Source organism: Agelaius tricolor, unplaced genomic scaffold (assembly GCF_023055355.1).
Source record: "Agelaius tricolor isolate 1412-34295 unplaced genomic scaffold, bAgeTri1.0.p SCAF_4, whole genome shotgun sequence".
In the NCBI taxonomy this organism is placed as follows: domain Eukaryota; kingdom Metazoa; phylum Chordata; class Aves; order Passeriformes; family Icteridae; genus Agelaius; species Agelaius tricolor.
This window is the reverse complement of record NW_027269264.1, coordinates 32,150,461-32,175,393: the sequence shown is the minus strand read 5'-3', so window position 1 is coordinate 32,175,393 and position 24,933 is coordinate 32,150,461. Positions and strand designations below refer to the sequence as shown.

General features: G+C 42.9%; 1 protein-coding gene across 1 annotated transcript in view; it reads left to right on the top strand.

The window, feature by feature from the left end:
- The first annotated feature begins 3,593 nt into the window (after positions 1–3,593).
- DMRT1 (doublesex and mab-3 related transcription factor 1) overlaps positions 3,594–24,933 on the top strand; it is a 58,349-nt gene continuing 37,009 nt past the window's right edge. Inside the window, exons 1-2 of the mRNA XM_071425952.1 lie at positions 3,594–3,878; positions 6,902–7,085. Of these exons, the coding sequence (XP_071282053.1) occupies positions 3,594–3,878; positions 6,902–7,085 (469 nt within the window). The remainder of the gene's footprint in view (positions 3,879–6,901; positions 7,086–24,933) is intronic.

Below are 24,933 nucleotides of genomic sequence, written 5' to 3'. Positions count from 1 at the left end.
TCTACACTTGTTTACTCTGCTAAGCTGATGGCTTTAGGGCAGCCCAGACACCCAAAGCTGCAGGCAAGCACTAAAGTTCAACACTGAGGAGCTTCCCAGCTCCTATCAGTGTCAGGGAATGTGCTGGCATGGTTTCCCTCCTTTGCTTGACTCCCTCTGGCTGTCTTTGATATTTTGTTCAGAATGTCCAGAGTGTGTTTATGGACATGTTGATGTTTTCAGCCAGTGCAGACTGCCAGTGTGCATGCTTTATCTTCTGTCCCTCACCACTCCTGCAGCTGAGGCTTTTTGGGGAATCCACAAGCAGCCCTGGGGATACAGTCTATAAAATGATCTGTCAGAGTCAAAAATATCTCAAAATCTCTCTGATTTAACCCACTGACAGAAAAAGAACCTAAATTTCACCACAAAACAAAAATTAAACAGAATCAGGTCTAGCAGATCTCTAAAATGAAATGCACTCAACTGCATTGACTTCTGGGAAACTGAGGGTCTTCGCTTTCCAGGCAACAGTGCTAGAATTAAACTGTTTTTAATTTGTCATCTCTCCACTGGCTTGCTGAGTCATACCAAAATGTGGTGATAGGATCAGGTCTTGCTCACATCTGTCCATCAAAATTATAATCTTGTTAGCAAATAAAATATTTTTGTCAGGTTCAAGGGATCAGCAAAAGGCATGCAAAGGACAGATCATCACTAACAGATGACATTAGGGACTTTAAAGAAAAAGGTCCTTTAAAGGACAACTATCATATATCTATTAAGGCAAAAGAAAAAAAAGAAAGGCAAAAATGTCTTTTGACTGTTATTTTTGTCATCATAAATATTAATTACAGTTATTTGCAAAGGTGATGGCAAACTGCAGTAATCTTAAGTCACTGACATCATCACTAGACAGATTTGAACCAGAGATGCCCAGACATTAATTAAATGAATGACAATATTTCCTGAAGACTTGCAGTGAAGTTATTATGATTTGTCTTAGGACTAATGGCAGTTTATGACCATCTCCTAATCCTTCATTACTCCACAGAGGACAAATCCAGCAGTGTGTTGTCAACCTCACCATACAGCCATTAAAAAAATTGGAGAAAAACATTGCACTCTAAACCATACTCAAAGTGTGACTTGAGCTAGCAAAACTAAAGCAATTCATTTGTAAATGTTTGATCATGTACTTGTATTCATCAGGCATCTAGATATTTTGGTGATATTCATCCAGAACACAAAATACCAGATAGGTACTAACAACATTAATATTTTGTTCTGTATGGTAGGTTCTGTAACATGGATAATACATATCTGTGCAGTTAGCCTGAAAGGCAGTAGTAGAAAATACTAATTATGTGAAAGAGTGATGAATGAATGCTCTTCTTGGAACTGTTGCATTTTTTGCATCCTGTACTTCATCTCTGAGGCTGGCTGGCCCACTTAGTTTCTAGTGAAAAGTCAGATATGTAAGCACATGGAGACTGCTCTTATTTTTCTTTTGTCTGTTTCTGCCTGCTTTATGCACTGTTCTTCTCTTATCTTCTCCTTTTCCACCCCTGCTGTTATTTCTGATTTTCTTCTCCTACCTCTGTTGGGTTTATTTTATTTTGCCTTTCTTGATCTTTTGATTTAGCTTCCTTTCATCAACTTTTTAATCTGCATTTTCAATTGGCTTAAGATAATTTGTAGGGGAGCACCTGAAAACATTTCTCTGTGTGTGCTCCACCATGCAATGTACTTCACAAACTGGATATTCAAGGCTTGCTCCTAGACAAAATTTTGGAAACTGATCAATGCCCATATGACTTGTGAGGATTTCAACTGGTTTCATTCAGGGAGGAATTTTATATTTTGATATCCAAAGCTAAGTATGCTTACATTTTTCACCTCCTTAAATATTAGTGATATGTAGCTCTACATGTAAAGGCAAATCCTAATCTTGTTTCTCTAATGATCATGTTCATCTTCTCCTGTCTTGTGGGAAAATGTGCAGATACTGACATCAGAAATGTCAATCCCAGAAAAGTGATGCAAGGGAAAAATTTCGGTTTCTGTGAGCTGAATGATGGTCACACCAAGCCCACACAGCTTGTGCTCAGCCTTCACTTGTGGACCGTCTGACTGGCTGTGACTGGGGCTTAACAGGAGTGTTCAAATGAGTTTTCTCTCTGGAGGATGAAAAGTGCCATAAATGTCTCCAATGTTGTGCCATGAAGAAACAAGTTCTTTAAAAGTAATTTATTAAAAGCTAATGCAAAGCATCAAGCAGCAAGGATCTGGGGCTTTCTTCAGGTTAAGATAGGCACTCACTGTTTCCAGCATGGAAGCTCAGTCTGAGCAGAATTAGCTTGGAGTTAGCTGATCACAAAGAGAGAGATGCCTTTCTTGGCTTCTTCCAGCAGAAATAAATTTCTACCTACTGTAACTTACTGCCATCTGATATGCTGAGTCATGAAGCTGGGGTTATAGAAATCTTTATGCAATCTTTATAAATCAGCCTCACATAATCTCAGGTGCTTTCTGCTTCATCTCTGTTGAGTCACTCATTTGACAGTTGTCATTCATCTTAGATTGAGATGTAATTTAATAGTTTCATTTCAGCATGAAGATAGCGTCATCTAAAGTTGAGCCCAGAAAGATTTAAAGGTGTAACAGAGGAAATATTAATACTGTAAATAATATCTGTAGAGCTGCATGTGTTTATAAATCACATAGTGCCAAGTTGGAAGGGCGGCCTATGTAAAGAAGAAAAAAAGCATCTTTGCTTGTCTTCCCCTGCAGAGTTCAGCCACTGTCACCCACACCAGCTCCGGAGGTGATGGCTACCGAGTTATCACCGTGCTCTCACTCGCCCTTATACCTGCCGGTATCACCTGCCCACACAGATATTGATCAAGGTGTCTTTAAACACATTGCACGACACGAGTGCGAGGTAACGCGGTAAGGGAAGCTGGAGTCCAGCAAGACGCCAGCAGCCCCACGACAGAGCAGCTGAGCTGCGGCAACTGGGGTGTTTTATTCGGGCGTCACACCTCTCCTGGGCCAGGCCATGCCCAAACCCGACCTACCCAACCCAGGGGACCCCTGGGCTTAAACATGGCCTCTCCGGATCGATTCCGCCTTGCTGCCGCAGACCTCGTCCAGCATCACCAGCATGGACACGGCCTGCGCTGGCCGCTGCGGGGCACAGAGGGCGGGCAGAGGCCGCAGGACAGCCGCGGAGCAGCCTCCGACCGGGGGCCTGGGCATCCTGTCGTGCGGGACCTGCGGGCAGCGCGACTGAGCCGAGCCCCGCAGAACCTCCGGCCGTCAGGCCGCCCCGGGCCCGCGCCCTGCATCCGACGGGGACCGGCCTGGACGGGGCCCGCCTTTCCCGCCGCAGGCCGGCCCGGTGGGGGAGGGAGGAGCGCGAAGGGAAGGGTGGCCGCTCCCTCGGGGTAGCGAGGATTTAGCGGCCACGGACCCCCCGGAGCAGGAGTGGGGGAGGCGCGGCAGGAGGGGCGACGCCCGCCTGGTGCTGCCCGCCAAAACGCGCGGGGTGGCGGGACGGGACGGGGCAGAAGCGCGCAGACTGCTCTCCCAGCTGCCCCCCGCCTGCCACGATGCCCAGTGACACCCCGGCCTTCAGCAAGCCCCCGGACGTCGCGGGCCCGGGGGACAAGGCGAACAGCTTCGGGAAGGCGGCGGCCCCCATGGCGGCCGCCCCGGCGGACAGGGGAGCCGCTGCAGCGGGGAAGAAGCGGCCGCGACTGCCCAAGTGTGCCCGCTGCCGCAACCACGGCTACTCCTCGCCGCTGAAGGGGCACAAGCGCTTCTGCATGTGGCGGGACTGCCAGTGCAACAAGTGCAGCCTAATCGCCGAGCGGCAGCGCGTCATGGCAGCGCAGGTGAGCTGTGTCCGAGCGGGGTGTGCTCCGCGCCCGTGGGGGGTCGGGCCCGTCGGGGCCGAGCGGCCGCGCCGGGATGCGGTGCGCTGCGAGACCGCAGCCGCGGGTAGCCTCTCCCCGGACGGGAGCCAGGAGTTACACCGCTGTTAGTGAGACTTGTCGCTGTATTTCTCGCAAGTTATTTAAATTTTGTTTTTCCATAAGAAATGGGAGATGCCCCAGAGGTGCGGAGGATTGCAGCCGGGGCGAGCGGCGGTGAGCGGTTAGCTGCACCTGCCGGCACGGCCGAGCGCCGCGCCCCCGGGCCGGGTGCAGTCCGGCCCTATGGACAGCTCCTGGGGGGCCGTAGAACCTGCACGGAGCAGCACCTAACTTACCGTCAGGAGCCGTTTTCCCGCTTGCTTTTAGCTAGAAAATGAATAATCTAGCCAACAAATTGCTTATCGAGAATATTTTGTGCTGACGGTTTCAGACTCGGTGTAAACGCAGACTGCGTTTCCTGATGCTGGTGGCTTCAGTTGAGCGCATTTCTAACATTTTTGGGGGATTTTTTTAATGGCGTTGTTCGAAATTTGGTGTATAGCGGTTCTTCACATAGCTGTGTAGGTGGGTCATCTTTTATCTCAACGCGGGCTCAGTATTCTGAGTTCTAAGAAAACAAACAGTATCCACTTCGGGGTGGGAATAACGTTTTCGTTGGGTCGTCTCGCTTCTGCGTCACAATTCTGGCGGTGTAAGTATAGGGCTCTATTAACCCTTGTGATCTTTATCTTGCAAACTTTAATAAGGGGGTCCTGGGCGTGTACTGGAGCGGCTGCTGGAGTAGTTGAGCTCTGCGAGGGGCATTTTACGCCCTCGTTAGAGCAAACGATCGCCTGCCAGCACATAATTGACAAAGCTTTAGGGCTCCTGGTGCGAGTGAAGGTACATTATGGTGATACCAGACCCACCCATCAGTTTGTAATTGCTGTCTGCTCAGAGCTTCATGATCCCGGATAAAATGTGTGTCGGGCTGACAGGTTTTAAAAACCTAAGCAACTCTAGATTAAATCCTCGTTTTTGGTTTTGTTTTTTTTTTTTTTTTTAATTTTGTTATTCAGTGCATATAACGTCCTCAGAACTCAATGGGAGTTCATTTAAACAATTCCTCCTATTGGTAGTATGGCAGTCTAGAAATTGTTGTTATGCCCAAGTTACATGCACTTTTTCTGCCTGGTGTGAACCTTGGAAAAATAAATGTGAATCGCTTTGCTGTCTGCCTCGGGGAAGGGAGCACGAAGTGTCCCCGTCGGCACAGAATCTTGCTGCTCAGCTGCTTCTGTCAGGCAGTGGGTGCCTCCTGCTAGCAAGCTCCGGTGATGGTCCTCCTGGGGGTATTCTCTTCCCTACCTAGTATTTGAAAGTAGCTTTGAAAGCCTCCCTAGCTAAACCTTATCTGTGCAGGAGTTACACATTGAAAGTCTGTCTTTCCTCCTTTTGATATATTTCTGCAGTAAGCCCCTTGATGCTGGTGGAATTTTACAGGTCAAGGTTACTGGCTTGTGAAGTTGAAGTGGTGTTTGCAAGTCTGCGCCTTCTGTACGGGATGTTTCTTATTGCAAGGGCTAATACTATCTAACAGAATTATAAATCTGTATTAGAAAAAAGCATGGCTGTTGAACATGAAAATGTAGGGAAGTCATGTCCCAGATACCCACAAGAATTTCCAGCAAGAAACGCCCATGATCCCAGTCTGTAAACTGGAACAAATTTCTGAGGTTCAAGTAAAGATGCAAATCAGTCACCTCATAAGTAGCAGGGTATGTAGCTGTAGCAGTGTCATATATACTTCCCAGACAGATATGGCATGGGTGTTAAATTGATCTACTAGTTCAGATGAAGCAGAAGAGGCTGTCTGCAAGCAGTGAATATGGTTTATCTGCACCCATGTCCAGACTGTGTAGTGCCTATAGGCTTGGCCAGTACCAGTTAGGCTTTGGAACATTGTCAGTATTAGGAAAGAAATGGGAAGCTCCAGCTTCTCCAGACTTGCCCAGCACTCTTCAATGTGTGTGATGCTGTCTGAGATGCTTGCAGGATGGTACCCTACATTTGCTGTGCTTCTTCCATAATGGTTCTCTCTGTACAGTGTACTGTATGCTGAAATTTCCTTGAAGGACAACACTTCCAGCAAAGAGCCATCAGGGAACCTAGCAGGCCTGGCTAGAGCAGCAGATTACAGGTACAAGCCCTCATGAAAAGCTGCTTTATATTGATAAGAGGCACAGCAGAACCCTGCAAGCAGACTAACTTCTTAACCCCAGCAGCTGTGTATCAGCAGGGAGGAGGGTAGTGACTACACTTTCCGGTGTGCCTGTCACAAGAGCAGCTGTGTTGGGGGAGTTCAGTCAGCTGCAGCAAGTGCAAGTGTTAATCTGGCCTCAGTGGAAGAAGATGCGTATGTCATCAGCATTTCATAGGTTTGTTCATTTGTGCTTGTATACAAAATGGGGTTGGTTTTTGCTTACATACGTCTCTGCCCATTGGCTGGATTGTGTGAAGGGCCTAGAGAGTAAGCCAAGTGAGGAGTGGCTGAGAGAGCTACCTTTGTCTAACCTGAAGAAAAGGGGGCTCAGGAGGGACCTTCTGCAACTGTCTGAAAGGAGGTTGTGGGTTGGCCTCTTCTTCCAGGCAGCGAGTGGTGACAGGATGAGAGGAAATGGGCTCAAGCTGGGCCAGGGGAGGTTCGAGTTGACATCAGGAAGAATAGAAAGAATTGTCAAGTACTGAAACCAGGAACCATCCCTGGAGGTGTTCAAGAAACAACTGGACCTGGCATTTAGTGCTGTAGTTTAGTTGACATGGTGTTTGGTTGAAAACTGGACTCAATGGTCTTGGAGGTCTTTTCCAGCCTTAGTGAGTCTACGATCAGCACTACTCTACAGTACGAATAGTGAAAAACCATCTTTGAATCTGAGTCGTTCATTGCTGCCAGTATAAATTGTGCTCAAAATCACAGAGCATGTCTTCTCTTTTGTTCCTAGGTTGCCCTAAGAAGACAGCAAGCTCAGGAAGAGGAACTGGGAATCAGCCACCCAGTGCCCCTGCCCAGTGTCCCTGAGACGTTTGTTAAGAAGAACAGTGGTGGCAGTTCTTGCCTCTCACTGGAAAGCAGCAGCCCAATGCACTCGACAAGTACAGCCATGACAGCAGCTAGTACACCACCAGGTAAGGTGCTGGGAGAGTGGTGCTCATGTCTGAGGGCCATGGCCAACACTGCTGGTGCTCACTGTTCACACCTGTCCCTCTTTGCAGTGACAAGGTTACAGTACAGTACAACATTGTACTTTTGGTACAGTTAGTGGAAGGGAATAATCCACTATCAGTCTTTAATATTTTATTTGATTATTTTTACTTGAAAATCAAAATTTCTTTTACACACACTGGTGTGTAATAAAATTCGATAGGGTGTGTGATTGCAAGTAGAGAATTATGGGAAGCTTTTGTCCTTTTTCCCGAACATGTACTCCCACTACAGTCATAGCAAGGTGGGTTTTGGCTGCCTGTGTAGCTTCTTCAAAATTCAAGAGTTTCCAGAACTGTACAGAAGCCAAGTACGTAGGTTATGTTATTGACCCCAGCAGCAAAGATCTTCCAGCCTTACAAAACTCAGTGTGGTGGCACATTGGTTCTGTGTGGCATGCTGTGATGAACTATGAAAGAGTGATGTCCTTCTCTTTTACTACAATTACTGTATTGCATTTAACACTTGTAAAACAAAACCCCAAAAAAAAAACAAACAACAAGAAACAGATGTTTCAGTATTTGTCTGTATATTCAGTGAAAGCATAGCTAAGCAAAGATGGGAATTTGAATATGCTAGGCAAGTGAAGGCTCTAGGCAAAATGTTTTTTCCTATGCAAATTGCTTTCTCCATTTTCTAACTATGCCTGACAGATACAGTGATTGAACATACAGAAGAAAGAAGAAAGGAGCTGGTGTAATTGATTTCTTGTGTATAGACAGAAAAACAAATACACATAAAAAGAAAAGGAAGTTTCATTCGTTTTTAATAATCTATGCATATGCCAGTAATACAGGTGAATATACTTGCCAGATAGAAAGGTGATTCTAAAGTGGGCAATGCTTTGCATTAGTTAATAAAAGGACAATGCATGTGTGTGTCTGTCAAGTGATGCTATTCTGTTTTGCAGGCCATTAAAAGTATGTCAGATGGATTTGTTGGATCTAGTGCAGACAGGCAGTTTCAGACCATTGTAGAGGAATTTTGTTGGGAAGCTTTTAAAAGAACTGCTTAATAAAGCAATAAATAGCTTTTTATTAGCTTTTTTTGTTTTCATTATGTTAGTGTCACCTTTGAATTGATGCAGTTACTCCTTTCATATTTGCATTACTGCATGCTTTGTCTATAGACATGGAAAAAGCTGGCTAAAGATTAAAGTAGTATATTCAGTGATATATAGAGATTGTGTGTAACTCAGGAGAACAAGAAGATCCTTGCTTGTACAGAAAGGCCAAAGAATGAAATCGTTTTATTGTTGACAAAACTGGCTTAAGCTTTGATCTTAATGTTTTTAAAATGACAGTATTTAGTTTATTAATTCCATTTTAATAATTGCTAGTTAATTTAATTAAATTATTTTAATGGAAAGCATTGACCAAACAGGCTTAAGGCAATTCACATGCTTGAAAAAGTACTTGAAAACATAAAAATGCCTAATTTTAAAGAATTTTGAATTGTTTCACTGTTTTTGGTTAGAGCAGTCATCTTTCTTAAAACGGAATTTGAGCAATTTAAATACATTGTTTCTCAAGCATTTTACTAAATAACTAACTGTTATTATTTGTGTCCAAATAAATAACTGTTTGTGAGTGACAATATTTGAAATACACAGCTTCATCTCCAGAAAGAAGATGTGATTCAAGTCAAGAATCAAGAGAGCATCAACCTTGTTCATCAGAAATGGAAGCATCTGCGAATGAATAGGAAATCAGGTCCATAGTTTTGCTTTTGGGCACCTCAGTAGCAACAGACATTGCACTTAGCTCAGATGTGACTACGCTGTATAAATGAAGTTACGTCCTTAGTTTTAGTATGTTCATCTGCTAAAAGCAGTGTAAGTACTCATGGGATTTGACTTTATACCAGTGACTGTGTGCTGGCTCTGAAGGTGGAGAAGGTGCTGTGTGCATTTATCCAGATCTGTAGGGTAGCTTTGTCAGGAGTCTGAGTACAGGCTTTGGTGTCGAACATAGCCTAAATATCCCCATGTTTTTCTTTTTAGCATCTTTTCAGATGAAAAATTGCCATGTGGCATAAGTTCTGGCTTTAGATGTTGGGTTGTTTCAGGACCAGGTACTTGATGAATTCTTGTGTTGCTGTTTTATGATTTTATTACTATCCTAAACTGCAAGCAAAATGAGAGACCCCATTGGAGCAAGTGTCATTGTCTGAGGTTGGTAGTCTGAGGTGCTGATTTTTCAAGAACTTACAGTAATTATTAAAGGAAGCAGGGAAAGTGAAACCTTTCATGGCAAGGGGAGCCAGCAGTTCCCTGCAAGCCCCAGGGGAAGCAGTAGCTTCTGGGAGTACAGTGTGTCCTGTATGATTCACATTAGATGGGGCAAGAGGTGATTTTGACAGTGGTAATTCTGTTCCTCCTCTAAGGTTTTTGGCTTATAAGGGCAGTTCTTCTTTTGGACTCCTATCACATGGAACATTGTTTTCCAGCAGAGGAGTGATGTGTGAAGGAGTCACACAAATCAGACATAGTGCCAGAAGAAGAGTCATTGCTGGCTGTATCCATTTTTTTAGAAGATCAGAAATAGTATGACACCTGGATACCAGAGGCACTTTTTCAGATCCCGTTGTGACACGCTGTTTTTGAAGAGGGGAAAAAAATGAATTATCATGATCATAACATAGGTGTTCGAACATTAACCATGTCAGGAATGTTTACTTTGGATGAACTGTATGTTCCCCTCAAAAGCAAACTGGGAATTTGCAGGGTAGTTGGAATAGAACAGACCATGATCTCATGAATTTGTAGTTCCTGTGCATTTCCCCTTAAAAAGTTGTAGATTGCTGAAAGAAAAGGCCTTTTAATTGTACAGAGCAACAAAAGTCATTTTCCCATGGCATTTGATGTAATTGTCTTCCCTTCTGTAGGATAGGTATATCGTGTTAGGATCTGCAAAATATAGGAAAGATTATGGTGAAGCATGTAGAATGTGCTTTTCATACATTCTCATTTTATAATATCTGTGTTCTTCACTGGTTTGTGTCAATTTAGAGCCTCTACCATTTTGATATTTAGCAGTCATGGGGGTCAGAGAGGGGAGGCAGATGAGGTGACTAACTAAACATCGTAGAATTTACTGAAAAAAAGAAAGCTGCTCATACTGAACGAAGGAGAATGCATTTCACCTTTGCTTCATTATATTTGATCCTTGCCACAGACTAAGGGTCATGTTTGGCTATTGGCCATCGGAGTGGCTGCAAGATACCCCACCAGATGGCTGGAAGGTGCTGGAAAGCACCCCTTCTTTCTGCTGCTCTGCACTCTTGTTGGCCCAGTTTAGAAACATCCAGTATAGATGGGGCTACTCTGTGATGCAAAATGCCAGCTCCTGGTCCTATTTCCCTGTTGTATTTGCAATGTCATCAGTGTTCAGGTGCCTCCCTAGTATCACTGGTTGACAAACATAATTTTGAACAATTGTGAATAGTAAGCTTGTATTTGTTATTTCCCTTTGTTACATTTATTATGTTTGACAGAAACAAAATAGTATTCTTTTTTTCTCTAAGTAGCTGCTGTCTTCAGTTTGAAACTCTTTGACAAATAGAAGGGGTTTTACTCATAAATACAGACCATAGTGGGATCAGCAGTAATAGAATGCCTGATGTTTGATGGTACTGAGATCCCTTTGAACTTGCAATGCCCTAGCTGTCTGCAAAAACCCTACCCTGCCTCCTTTACTATTCCTTTACTTTCTTGATCAGTGTATTGTGATTTCAAAAATTGATGCCAGATCTTGCAGCTGTTGTGCTGCATAGGTGATGAGTTTAAAAAAAACCTAGTTGTTACAATGGAAAAATATCAAGGTTTAAAAAAGTGAGAAATTTTCTTTTAGAAAGAAAGCTCTTTTACAGTATTTATAGTGTAGTGTCAGGTGCTGTAAAAATTTCAGTTTCATCAAAGAAGCCTAATTTTAGTCAACTGATCTTGTGGAATCTTCTTTTCACTGTGAGAGTGCTTGAGGGTTGAAACAGGTTGTCCAGAGAGGTTCTGGAGTCTCCATGTTTGGGGAGGCTCAGAGCTTGGGTGGATGGTGTATAAGCAACATGATCCAACTAAAAGCTGGTTCTGGTTTGAGTTAAGTTTGAGCCAGCTGGTCTCCCAAGATCCTTTCCAAACTAGACTGTTCTGTGAATCTCTGATATGTCTACTTGCTTGCCCTGACATTAAGTCAGCATACTCAAATTTGAAGTTCAGTCAGCCTCAATACTGATAAACACTTGCAAGCCTGTGAAAGAAATCTTAACTCTTTTGACCTAGTAAAACTCAATGGTAGATTTTTTTTTAAACAAAGAGTTAGAATTGTGGGGATTGACAAATGGTGGAGGGGATTGATAGTTCAGGTGGCAGCAGCCTCAACAAGGCTGGCAGTAAGAAGGCAGCATTAGCTGCTTTGCCTGCCTGTGCCAGGACTAACATAGTGGCTGCATGCCCTCAGAGATCTTGGTGGGTCTGCAGTGCTTAGCTGTCCATCCTCCTGCTCTTCCCTTTTCCCTTGGTTTCCTCACTACTTTCTAAGGATGATTTTCTCCTGCTGCAGCCATGGCTGCTTCTTTACCAGTTTTAGTTGCTGGCTGCCTCCTGGTCCTGCCGACCCTCTTCCATTGCTTTCTGGTGCTTTGCCCTGGCTTCTCCCGCAGTCAACAAATCTCTCTTAAAAAGTGAGGAGTACAGTTAAACATTACCTGTCTTTAGTGGATTGTAACAGCAAACAAAGAGACAAGTTTTGTGTCCTTCACCTGTGAATAACTAATCCATCATCATCATCGTCATCATCTGGTTTTCTCCAGTTCATTGCAGTTAAGATGAGAGAAAAAGAATTACATTTGCATGTGTCTCTTGTAAGAGTTTGTGAACTTCTTAGCCCTCTTGGATTGATGTGATTTCCACAGCACAAGTTAGATAATTGTCTTGGGAAGTAGTTGCTGGAAGTGGTCTGCCTGTATAGTAGTTTGCTTAGTTACTAAATCTCTTTCAAGCTGGACTTTGTAAATATTATAGGAGCTTTGAACAATCTTCCCTTGATTTAGGATGAAATTTATCCTGAATAGGCTTTTGAAATCCTGGACTGATACAAGTATGCATTAAACAATGCCTTCCACAGTGAGGTGGCCATGGCTTTGTAATTTTCAATTCCTATCAAAATAATGTGTTTCACTCAGAGTTATGTAAGAAGGAGTTGGTTGTGAAACAAGAAGGGGTGGGCATTTCAGCTTCTCTCTGCTGCTTTGGGTTCACTGTACTTGGGAAAATGGTAGAGGAGTTCTGAGCATCTCATTATAAAAGGACATAGATAAATCTGAAAGGATAGAGGGAAGGGTGACAAAAATGATGTATTGCTTGTAGAAAAGGAGACTAAGGGTGGATATAAACAGTCTATAAATATTTGAGAGGTAATAATATGGAGGAGGGGGAGGGATTATTTACAGTGCTTGAGACAGCATAACAAGGAGCAACGGCTTGAAACTAAAAAAGGCAAAATTAAATTAGACACTAGACACTTTTTTTCCTAACGAGTAGTGCAATTAGCAACAGAGTGACCTGCATAAGGACAAGGGGGTAAGTGAAGCGTAATCAGGAGAGGTGTTTAAGAGTGTGTTAGATTATGATCTCTAGTGATTAATATGGGGGTGAACTCTGATCAATGTGCAGGTTAAAGTAGATGACGGAAATCTCCTACAGCTTTGTCATCTCTTACATGATTCATTGCCTCTAGCCATTCCTTGACTGTGTTAAATAAATCATAATGTTACAGGGTTCTGCATCCCTGATTAGATGTTTCCAGTCAATTCTCCAGTTCTCTTGCAAAGCTTGCAGTTTTCCTGCTCCTCTTTTCAAGCAGTATTGGTTACTGCAGCTTTGCATGCACGCGTGTGTGTAGGTGCCTCTGTTTTAACTGAGCTAACGTTTGAAGTGCTGTACGTATCCATTCAGTGAGGCACTGACTCTTGTCAAAAGGCTGGTATTTCTGTTGTATTGGTGAAACAAGGTAGAACTAACAGCAGTTCTCAAAGTGTCTGAATTAAGAAGTTTTTATTTTCCTTTCAGACTTTCAGTCCTGTGTGATGCTTCACTGGAAGTGTAAAAACAAATAGAATTATAAACATACTGGAAAATTCTCACAGAAGATTGCTTTTCTTTTTCTGTGCAAGTGGTATTCTGAATGTTGCCTAGGGCTGTCTTCACCAGAGGCAGGGGCTGGGGAGAGGTTTCTGCATGTGCCAGGGAAGCAAGAGTGCCAGGGACCAGTCATGACCTACCCCTACTCCCTTTGAGAGAGAAAGGCTGCTCAGCCCTGAGATGGAGGCAAAGCCAGGAAGCTCAGCAGTTACTTCTGTCCTTTCCCATTTCAGGAGAGATTTTTTTTTCCCCAAAAGGACTTTCAGACCTTTTTTTTTTAGGGGTTTTTTTTTTCCTTTTCAAAAATACTTCACCGAAGGGCTTTATGTGTTTTCAGCATCTTGCTGTCCAAATTTTTTCATACCACATGAAGATTAAAGACATACATCTATGGTTAGAGCAAGATAGCTGCTGAGTGATGTTTGCTGTGTGCTGGACAGACTTTGCCATGTACAGTGTCCTAGCACCAGATTTTCTTCCCACCTAAGGTAACAGGGCTGGTCAGCACATCCGATTGTTCTTTTTTCCTTGGAAGCTCTTCCTCTGTAACACTGGCATTTGCATATGTGCATTCAGATTTAGAGAGTTATCTGTGCCAGATTGTGCTTTCCATTTGTTATTATGAACACTGAGATAAGGAATGGAGCAGAAGCAGAAAATGTACTAGGAATTTCTAAGAATGTACTATCCATGGGCACATTATTCCCTATCTGCAGCTAACCTCTTGTTCCTTTCTGTGTCCTTGAAACAGTTATTACATCTTCTCTGAATGTGTGGGGCTCTTTGTTTTAAAGAAAAGATGTAAGTGAGGAGTGAAGGAGTACTGCACGCTTCCCTAACTGAGCACTGATTTGATTTCTTGCTTCTCCTTTTGTTTCACATGCTTTCTTGTACCTTGAAGACTTCTTTCATTTGCTTAATTTATCAAATAACTTCCTATTTCAGCCTGTTCAACCATTTTCCATTTACAGTAGATTTGTCCCTTAATAACATGACATGTATAATGCAGTTTTGAAGGTTTCTTTTGTAGGAATGCCTTTTCGTATGCTTCTTCTCATTCCTCTGTTTTATTGAACTTTACTAAACTTTCTTCTGAGTTTGAGTACCTGATAGTATTAATCAGGATTGTGAACAGCTCCTTTACTTAAATAACAAACATGCACATCTTTCCTGTGTTTTCTTGAAGAGCTCGCAGTTAGTTAAAAACTGAGTTTGACTTCCTTTGCAGTGAGGCTGGATGTCTGTTTTTTTGTTTTTTAATTCCTGTCTCCAGTCTTTATTCGTACTACTTTATTGCATACAGGATAAGACACTATTTGGTTATTTGGATGTCTGTAGTAATGAACACAGCTGCACCTCAGCAGATGCTAAGCAGCTGTACTTCCAGTCACTGTGCATTTCTGTCAGTTATGCATGAACACCATTCATTAGTGATCAGTTTGCATTTGCATTGAAGCCAATTTTGTCAGTGCAAATGTTGTTGCACCCATGCGACACTGGCAATCATACACAAAAGTTACGCACATCTGTGTGATTCTTGTTCTCTCAGTCAGGTCTGCTAGATGTCTGCAGTGTTTTTTCACTACTCCCACTTTTAGTTTTTTGCATCACATATTAAGTAGAGTTAAAAACCCCTCCTGTTATTTCCAGTTGGTCTGTTGTAGAAACTTTTGGGTTTCTGTCATGATAATAGCTTATAACCAAGCATGGGCTCCAGCTAATTCCAACCATCGTCCTACTCCCTTTATTATTTTTAGTGTGAGGCATAGTGGTTTTAACCTAGTCATATTTCTCCAAGGTCTCCTATCTCAGACACTTGTGAAGCTTTCCCTCCCTTCTAATGTTTTCTTTGATCTCTCATTAATGACTTAAATCCCTTTAGATTTAATCCACACCGTGTTTCTTTCTCCTCCTCTGAATTTGCTTCTTTGCCCCTGCAGGTGTCTGGGCTGTTTTCCATCATTGTCCATAAATCTGTTTTTCTTCCCTAACCTTCCTATAATTTTTAATTTCTTTCTCTGTTTTTTTAAAAATTGTGTTTTTACTTTTGTCTCCATTACTCACTTCAGTGGCATGTTGGATTTGGTAGCATGAACACAAAGAGTTAACTCTTTGTAAATTTCCTTCTCAAATCGGATATCTCAGGGTGAATAATAACATGTGTACATAGATATGCACACACAGTAATCATACTCCCAGCTTTTATACTGAGGATTGAAAATGGTCCTTGTTTCTCATGCCCTTAATTTTCTGAAGCACTGATTTTATTGGTCCTGATCCCGCTAGCTGTCACACATGCTAATAACTTCAGATATGTAAATAATGCTGTTGTTTCAGTTCAGTGTGGATAAACATATGCAGGAGCATTAAAATAGTGCCTACCACCTTCACAGAGTTGAAGCCATACTCAAAGATTTAGAAGGTGTTTTCTTTACCAGAGCTATTCATATTTTTTTTTCCACTTAAGATTTGAATATGATCACTATAGCTGTGTTATAATGACCAAAAGTGCACGAAAAGAAAGACTAAGCATTACCCCTCAGCTCACATAAAAAGATCGACCACTCTGCTATAGTCAGTGACAGAGACATTGAAAGTTGAATTTGCTGCCATAGATATCTTAGTGAAGGCCTGGAGCTGAAATTAATTGTGGAAATAAAATATTATTTTCCGTAGGTTTTATTTCTACTGCTGTATTAGGAGGATTGTTAAGTTGCATGGTAAATGTTTGCAGCAGATCATTTTTATTAAGTGTACACTAAATGTGAACAAAATGTTCCTTCTCCAGTTCTTCTGAAATCAGGCATATTTCAGCTTCTCTTAGCTGGATCTGGACTGGGGCTCTCTGTGGGACTGAGAAATTTACTATGCCAGGCCTGCAGTCTTCTGGATGAAATTGCTCTCTCCTTGTTGTTTTGGTTTTTTTTTCTTTGCACAAATCACTTTTTCTTTTAAAAAATACAGATTCGTCTGAAGATTAAAATTAAACAAAAATCTTGAAATTGAAAGGGTTTTTGAACTTTGTTAGAAACACACATACAGAGGTAGCAGTAATTTCACCCATTATGGAATAATAACTGTACAATGGAAGATGGGAATAAATGCTCAGTAATTTTTTTCTGGTCCTTGCTTTACAAAAAGATATGTAGTATTATAGCTGTATATGGAGATGGTGACATTCCAGTTCCAACAGGAACTGAAATCAGCAGGACTGGATGACTCATATGCAATATTAGGAAGAAAAAAGAAAAAACCCAACAACTTGGCTGAGGATATGGGAAGTGTCCCTTCCTGTAAATACTCCAGAACTGCCTGGACACAGTGCTGTACAATATCTTGTAGGATGACCCTGCTTGAGCAGGGTGGGTGGGCCAGATGACCCCCTGCCATCCCTTTCAACCTGACCCACTCTCTGATTTCCAGCAGGTCTTTTAACACTGAGGAAGTTCCTAAATCTTGAAAGAAAGATGATGTCGTGCCAGTGTTTCAAGAAAAGTGGGTGTGGTGGGGTACATGGCTGCAAATCTGTCAGCTTGACATCACTTTTTTGAAAATAGTGGAACAATCCACAGCAAAATGAAATCTGCAAAAAGGGGAGAAATGCAGCTGTCGAATGATGTTCACACAACATGAATTAACAGAAGTTTATGGGTAAAAATTCTGTCAAGTTGGTAATCTTATATTGTTACAAAATTGTTTGGTGAAGTACCATACTGATGTGATCACAAATCCTGCAAGGCATTTGATTTTTGTATCCCCTGACATCTTGATTAGGAACCTGAACTGACAGAAAATCAGTATTGTATGTGTTACCTGGTTTTAAGGAAAATGATCCTATTCATTTGTAGGTCTGAGTGGGGAATTTTAACACAGTAGTGTTTCTGGAGGCATCTCACAGGGATGTGCTCTTTGCTGTAATCATCCCATTGGTATTTTGGAAAGAAATCTGGCATTATCACAGGTTGTGCTGGTACGTGATGGAAAGATGTACTGGCAAGTACTGCAGAAGACAAAAGTGCACTGCAGGGAGGCTTGGTTAGATGATGGTCACATGAAAGCAAAAGCTGTTTTAACCCATACAAGAAGTGAAAAATTAAGAAGTCCATCCCAAACAAACACTTGCTGCACAGCTGGTGATCCTGGAGGATACTGTGCTGAATGTTAGTGGTTCCTGGTAAAAGAGGATGAACTGGCACAGTCCTTCTAGGCAGTTATGTGGTTTGGGAAGCTGGTGGGGTGGTCATGGGACTAATGCTAGTGGGACTTCTGCCCTGGGAGCATGGTACATGCCCCCAGAAAGTGGGCTCAAAATGAATGTTGGAAGGAAGGGCATCACTGAACCAAAACCAGTGTAAGGTTAGGAGAGGGGACAAAAGCAGTAGATCTGTTTCCCTGTTCATACTGTTCCCTAGGTTTCTCTTTGTAGGTAGTGGTGGGGATGTAGCAATGGTCTGGACCCACACATCTGGACTTTTAAGTTGGAAGAGCTCAGGCAGGAGACAAATTATTAAAAGACCAGAGAATGGTACTGGAGTGAAAGTCAGTTTATTTTACACTTTGGTGATCTCCTTAGCTAACCTTTATTTGATCTCCAGTATGATTATTCTGATTGCTTATGCCTTTGCCAGACTGTGCCAGCTCCAGTAAAGTTTTCTGTGTTATTTCATGGGGTAAGTTTGGTGTTGTGAACAGCAGCAGCAAAATCCTGTGAATTCACCATAAGGCTCAAGAAGGCCTATAGGAAATAACCTTAGTTCTGAGGTCTCCCAACTTTCCCTGAAATGTATTGTCCCCTTTGCATAACATTTATCCTAGAGTGTTTCTTTCTGGCAAGTTCTGTTCTTGTTAAAATCTGTTGTCCCACTTAGAACTGGTTTAGCCCTTCAGAAGTAGAGCTAGGTAAATGCCATTTTGCTCAAAGACCACTCTGGAGTTATTCCTAGAGGGGAGGAAAAATAATACTGATTCCTTCCAGGTGAAATTGAATTCTTCCAGTCAAGTAGCCCTTGAGAAGCATGCCTTGTACCCACAGACATTGCTGCCATTATGCTAGCTCCTCACTAGTAATGCCGGCTGAACTCAACGGTCCAGCAGCTACACCTAGCAAGGAATTTTTCATGACACCCATACAGCCCCAGTTTTCAGACCCACTGCAGGAAAGCTGCAATGACTGGTTGTTTTGTCTTGATGTGGTGGGAGGAGGTGAAAAGCAAATGTTAGGAGTTGGCAGGTGATAAGGCATAGCTGTGATAAAGAGGTGGAATAGATTGGTCCTTGTGCACTTCAATTTCAGGGAAGAGGCCAGAGGCCTACAAGAAGCTCAGAATTGTTACACCACACACTTTGGGGTTGGTTTGTTTGTTTGTTTTAAATGTGTATTCCTGCTTTGAGAAGAATTATGTGTATTTCTAGGCTGGGTTGGAGAGGTACTGTGGTGTCAGTAAGGTGTTTTGGCTATTCCTAACCGGACACATAGCTGCTGTTAGCCCTCATGTCTAACATGATATGGCATGGTACTTGATATTTTTCTGTCTCTAACAGGTGTTAGAGCACAGCTCCATACCCAGGGCTGTCTGGGAAAGTAATCTGAACAGAAAGGAAGAAGAACCACCAGATTTCATGTTTGAGCTCAACATAGCCATAACAATTGCCATAACATTGGCAATTGATGGAGGGAGAAAGAGACACAGTTTTCTTAAAAGCTTTCTGGTGAAAATAATTGGGAGTGCTGCAGATCTGGCTTTCAATAGGAGAATGAGAGCAAAAGAGCCCATACATCTCAGAAATCAGGTTCCAGGACACAGGAACAAGCACCATCTCCTCTTCTGCTCTGTGGACCCTGCTTGTTTCTTGTGTTTGCTGGCTCATCTTGGTTGCAGAGTGGTTTCCACCTCCCCATTGCCTGAGAGGCAGCACAGAGTGAAGGGCCAGAAATCTGCAAACTGCAGAGAAGGGTTTTATCTTCACAGCAGTGGCCTGAGTAGCTACCTCTTAGCATTTGAATTCAGGGTTACTTTAAGGAAACCAGGGTCTCCTGGTTCAGTCTTCTTTTAAAGGGGAGAAGGCTTTTACTGACAGATTTGAAAGGCATGATTCTGGATACTTTGTGCTACAGCAATTCATAGTGTTCACTTTTAGTCCAAACTAAATACCTGATCCTTGATGTTTCCTTCTGTTTGTCATGATAGAAAAGTATTTCAGATTTTCTGATTCCTGGGAAGTTTGTTTATTTAACAATGTAGTTCAAAGGCACCAAAACCTCTTTTTTGTACTAGTTTCCTAAGTCATAATTTTGTCAATATGTCGTTGCAGTTAGGGATATGAGTTAAGAGTTTCATGCATACAAGCACCTAAACAAGAGGTTTTAAGATAAAGCACTCTCTGGAGACTATTGTTAAATAGGGGACTAAGGGGAAAACAAAAGTTAGGATAACAGGGAATTGTCTCTCTTGTTTTCTTGAGTGCCCTGCTTCTCTGTCACCATCAGTTCTAGTGCTGTTAGGAAGAAGAGGGGTGTAGTACATGGACTTAGAGTGCAGTGAAGCTCTTAGCCAAAGCAGGTAGTGCTGGGATGTTGATCACTGCCTGGTCCTTTTCTGGGAACTTTGAGAGTAATGAACACAAAATCCTGGTTATTGCACATTCACATCAGTATACATAAAGGACAATCCCTGTGAATACCATACTGGCCCAAATTTGTCTGTCAAGAACCTATACTGCATTAACCAAAGCTGTGAGTGGGGGGTGGTTTGTATTCTGCATAGTGAAGGAGCAGTAAATGGACTTTGTGTGAAAGAGCTGGGATCAGCAGGTTACAAAGCTGTGAAAACAAGATGGAATAGACTCTGTGGAGAAAGAGGAGAAAGAAAAAAGGTGGCACTGGAGAAGAGAGCAGCTGGGGTTGTCTGCAGAGTTCGATGTTCTGGTTTAGCTGCTTGTTGCTGTCATGCTTCTTAAATTCCCACTGAGAGACTCCAGCCTTTTCCTGTTCCCTTCCTTCTGTTACTGGAAGGGTTTCCTTTCCTTTTCTTACTTGATCTAAAGCAGGGAGTGGAAATAGGGAAGGTGTTCATGTGTAGTATTTTGTACGGTATCACTATGCAAGGTACAAATAATAAATCACATAGTACATGCTTCAACAATTTACTGCCAGCTTTTGTATACGCTGTGACAAGTGCTCAAAAGGTCAAAAAAGCTTCCTTAACAAATTTGATAAGATAATGCAGTGAGCTGTAACATCATGAAGTCCTGGGGGCCATAGACCAGAATAGAAGAAATAATTATGCATGGTAATGGGTAATTACAGATAATGGCCTTTTTTGGGGGTGGCAGAAAATTACACAACCCCATAGCCTTGCCTGAAATGAACATTGTCTAGCACATTAACTTTATATCAAGTTAAAAGTTCAGTGCTGGAACCAAAGATAATCCACAACTTCTAATAGGAAGAGAGTAGAAATACTCCTCTCAAAGACAGAGCAAGCGTGTGCGTTTTGTTCTCTGGAAGGCAGCGTTTCTCAGCAGAAAGTAATAGTGCCAGCTTTCTTTGACATCTGAAATAGCTCTGTCATGATTGTCTGGTGGGAGAAACACATTGTACCAGAGTTTCTGATTATGATGTTAGGGAGTGATTTCACACTGGCCTTGTTCAAGGCTACTGTCCAACCTCAAAGCCAGATACGAATTGAACTAAACTAATGCATTGCAAGACTTAATATTGCTAAACCAGCTAATAGGAGTGTGTCAATGCTTTATGTACTGAGCAGGGAGAAGTTGTCAGATACAAGATTCTTTTGAGGTATGAAGGCAGGTGTTTCCTGACTGAATAATTTTTTGTGTGTGTTTTAATGGTGTAGCTGTCCCTGTGCAGAAGCTGGGTTGCAGGAAGTATTAAAACTGGTGAAAAGTGTCACTCTAAATTGAAAACTGCAGGAAACGTAAACTTACCAGTGGTTGAGCTTACTTACTGGGCAGTGCTTACCTGCTTGTTGAGTCATCGTGTTACTTGAGTAGTCACAGTTCTGTATTTTCAGCAGCAGAGCTGTCTATGTGCAGAGTCTCTGTAGGCAAAGAAAAAAAACAAAACTGTGAACCATTGGTTTATATGAAAACACATGCCAGTAAATGGGAGCAGTGAAATTCTGAATTCAGAATAATTGCCACAATGCATATACCAGTCCCTTTTCTGAAGTGCTCAATCAGTTGGAGACTAATCCAGTCTAATGCCACATGACTAAATTGAACCATGCTACGGCATGCTCCCAGACATGGAAATGTGGCTCTGCTATCCTGATTTATAAAACAGTTACTGGTGTGCATCTGTCACAAGTAGGATGACTGATAATCTCCCCCAGATTTCTGTGTGGTTCAGTAACCATTCCCAGTAGGCACTTTGGTGCTACCACCCTGTTTTACATGCTAAGAAAGTCTAATAGTATAGACTCTATGTCATTTGACCTCATATCAGAGGCTTACCCACACATACTTAAATTACCGTTGCCAGCACATAATAAGATGTAAAACTGGCCCTTAACAGTACCAGTTGGAATAGAAAATACTCCATGCTTTTATGCAGCCTTCAAATTTCAGTGTTTTTACTTCTCAGTATATACCTTAAAAACACATTTGCATCTGTGAGAAGGAGATGATGATGGAAATTCCTGTAAATTACCTGGCCTTTCTCCTTTCTTCTCCCAAATGATCTATATACTGGCTTCTGTGTTGATTTTGCCATGCATATCTGTAATTTGTGTAAATCACCGTAGCTTTATTGAAGTAAATGGTCTGAGACTGGTTTACATTACCGAAGGACTGGACCAGTGTTTTTCACTGTGCTCTGCTAAGCAAAGGCAGGAGCCCATCATAGGTTACTGAATGTAAAAGACATATATGTGTAACTGACCCCTAGTACTCACCTTCTTTAAAAGAAAATACCAGCCACCCTGAAATGAATTACTGGTTAACTACTATTAATATGCCATAGAGTCGGAGAGTCGTCTACAACACTGAAAGATCAATACCAGTATTTATTGTGCATCATATTGATCTTCTATGAAAGAGTGGGCCATATTTCACACTGTGTACATAGTGCAAAAAAAGTAGCATCGGTTCTCTACGGGACTTAGTGAAGATGTAGAAAAGAACTTAAGAGATCCAAGGGCACAGCTGCATGAAGAGGTACTGTTGTCTTTGCTGTAAAAGTGTTGCTCAGGGGTGAAGAGCCTGTGGTGGCCCTACGTAGTAGACTTGGCATTCCAAAATCTGAGTGCGAATTTAAACTGCTTTCTTTTTTTGTTACTGTTACTCTATTTTCTGTACCTCCTTGTACTGGCTCAGCCCCATTTTTGATCATGTTGTATAGGCAACTTCCAGAATATTAAATTTGTGTGTAATAGCAAGGGAAAGGCCCAGATGCCTTTTCCCTTTTCCTACTCTTTCCATCTAGAGAGTGAAGACAACCAAGTCATAAGCCCAGCTCCTGCAACAGATCTCATCTTTTTAAGTGCAGGTGGAGGGACAGAGTGGAAGCTTGACAGTGCAGTAGGGGTTACCTTCTTGAGAACTTAATTCCTCTCAAAAATTTCACCTTGATATGCATGTGTTGTAATGCTGCAAGCTCTAAGGCAGAGGAGGACCCTCTTCTTGCCAGGAGAGCCATTCAGCTGTGTTGAATTTGGAAGAAAGAAAGAAATCAGCTGAAAGCTGCTTCCTTAACCTTGGTGTTCTCTACTTGCTGGCAGAAAACAGTCACAGTGACAGGCTGACAGCCTCTCTTGAGGAGAACACTTTGTTGAGTGGCTGGAGGCATGGCTGTAGGAAGGTTCAGCTAGTAGGTAGGAGTCTACCCTTACAGGTATGGGCCAAGGACCAACCAGAGGAACCCCAGCTAGGTAGTTACAGATGTTGATTGCTACAGATATGTCCTTTCCACATTTAGAAGCATGGTGTCTTGTGGGATTAAGGGAAAACTAACTCTTCTGGCGGTATTTCCTGCGGTGTCACAGGAGTCCTAGTTCTTCAAGGAGCTGGATGTGTCTTTCCCTTCATTTGAACTTTTTTTTGCCTTTCCCTTTGCTCATATTTTTTGTTGTTAATCTCCTGGGGCACATCTCTGTGGTGTGGCCCAGTGGCTCAGAATGGTTGTGTGCTGGAGATGTTACAAGGAGCATGGATTTCATAACTCTGAGTTTATAAGGGAAAAATGCCCTAGGCTGCTGATGCTTGGGGATTTATGCATATGGGTGCCGGAGTGGCTGAATGAGCAATCTCTGCAGAATCTCTGCAGACCAGCTTTGGAGATAGCAGCTGATAGTAGTGTAAGGACTTGGAGCATGGAGTGACAGCCAAAGAAAGCAGAGAACACTTCTGGCGGGTTTTAACAGCCCTGAACTCTGAACCACTGGTGGGTGTTCTGCAGCTACATAAAAGAAAATGTGGGACAAGTCAAACCTTTTGCGCTGCTGGTGCCAAATGATGGTAGCCCAAACCACAGATAGAAGATAAAAAGGGAAAAGAAGGATCAAAAAGCTTTTATTTTTTTTCCTCCTCCGTAATGCAGCAGAATACTGCCACTGCTGCTCTTCAGGAGGGAGCTGTAGCACACATCCCTGTAACAGCCACTGGAATGTCACAGAAGCGTCAGGAATATCAGGAATGGTTGTGTGATTTGGTGGATAGCTATGGGTAGGTTTCTGTTCTAGCCTAGCCCATCTTGTCCCATGTTAGGAAGTGTACTGCATAAGAGCTTTCCAAAAGTTGCAACAAAAGCTGTTACTTTCTCCCCCTCTCTTCCTTTTAGCTGCTGGCACCCACGGTGACTGATCTCTCCTCTGTATTAGAGAATCAGAATCACAGAACCATTTAGATTGGAAAAGACTTATTAAGATCATTGAGTCCAGCCTTTGACCCATCACCACCTTGTCAACTTGACTATAGCACCTAGTGTCATATCCAGTCATTCCTTGATACCCTCCAGGAATGGTGATTCTACCACTTCCCTGGTCAGCCCATTCCAATGCTTAACAACCTTTTCTGTAAAGTTCTTTCTGATGTCCAGCCTGAACCTTCACTGGCACAGATTGAGGCTGTCTCCTGTCATTCTGCCACTTTGTACCTGGGAAAAGAGTCCAAACCCCACCTGGGTACAACCTACTTTCAGATGGTTGTAGAGAGCGATAAGGAAGCCTCCTTTACTCCAGCCTAAACAACCCCAGTCACTCCTCCTAGGGCAGGTGTTCTAGAACCTTCCCGCTCCATTGCCCTTCTCTGGACATGCTGCAGTACCTCAATGTCTTTCTTGGAGTGAGGGGCCCAGCTGAATACAGTACTCAAGGTGTGGCCTCAGCAGCACTGAGTACAGGGGGCCAATCCCTGCCCTGCTCCTGCTGGCCACACCATTGCTGGCACAGGCCAGGATGCCATTGGCCTTCTTGGCCACCTGGGCACTGCTGGCTCCTGTTCAGCTGCTGTCACCAGCACCCCCAGGGCCTTTTCCTGTGGCAGCTTTGCAGCCACTCTGCCCCAGCCTGTGGCACTGCCTGGGCTTGCTGTGACCCAAGGGCAGGACCCAGCACTGGGCCTTGTTGAACCTCACACCACTGGCCTGGGCCCATGGTCCAGCCTGTCCAGACCCCTCT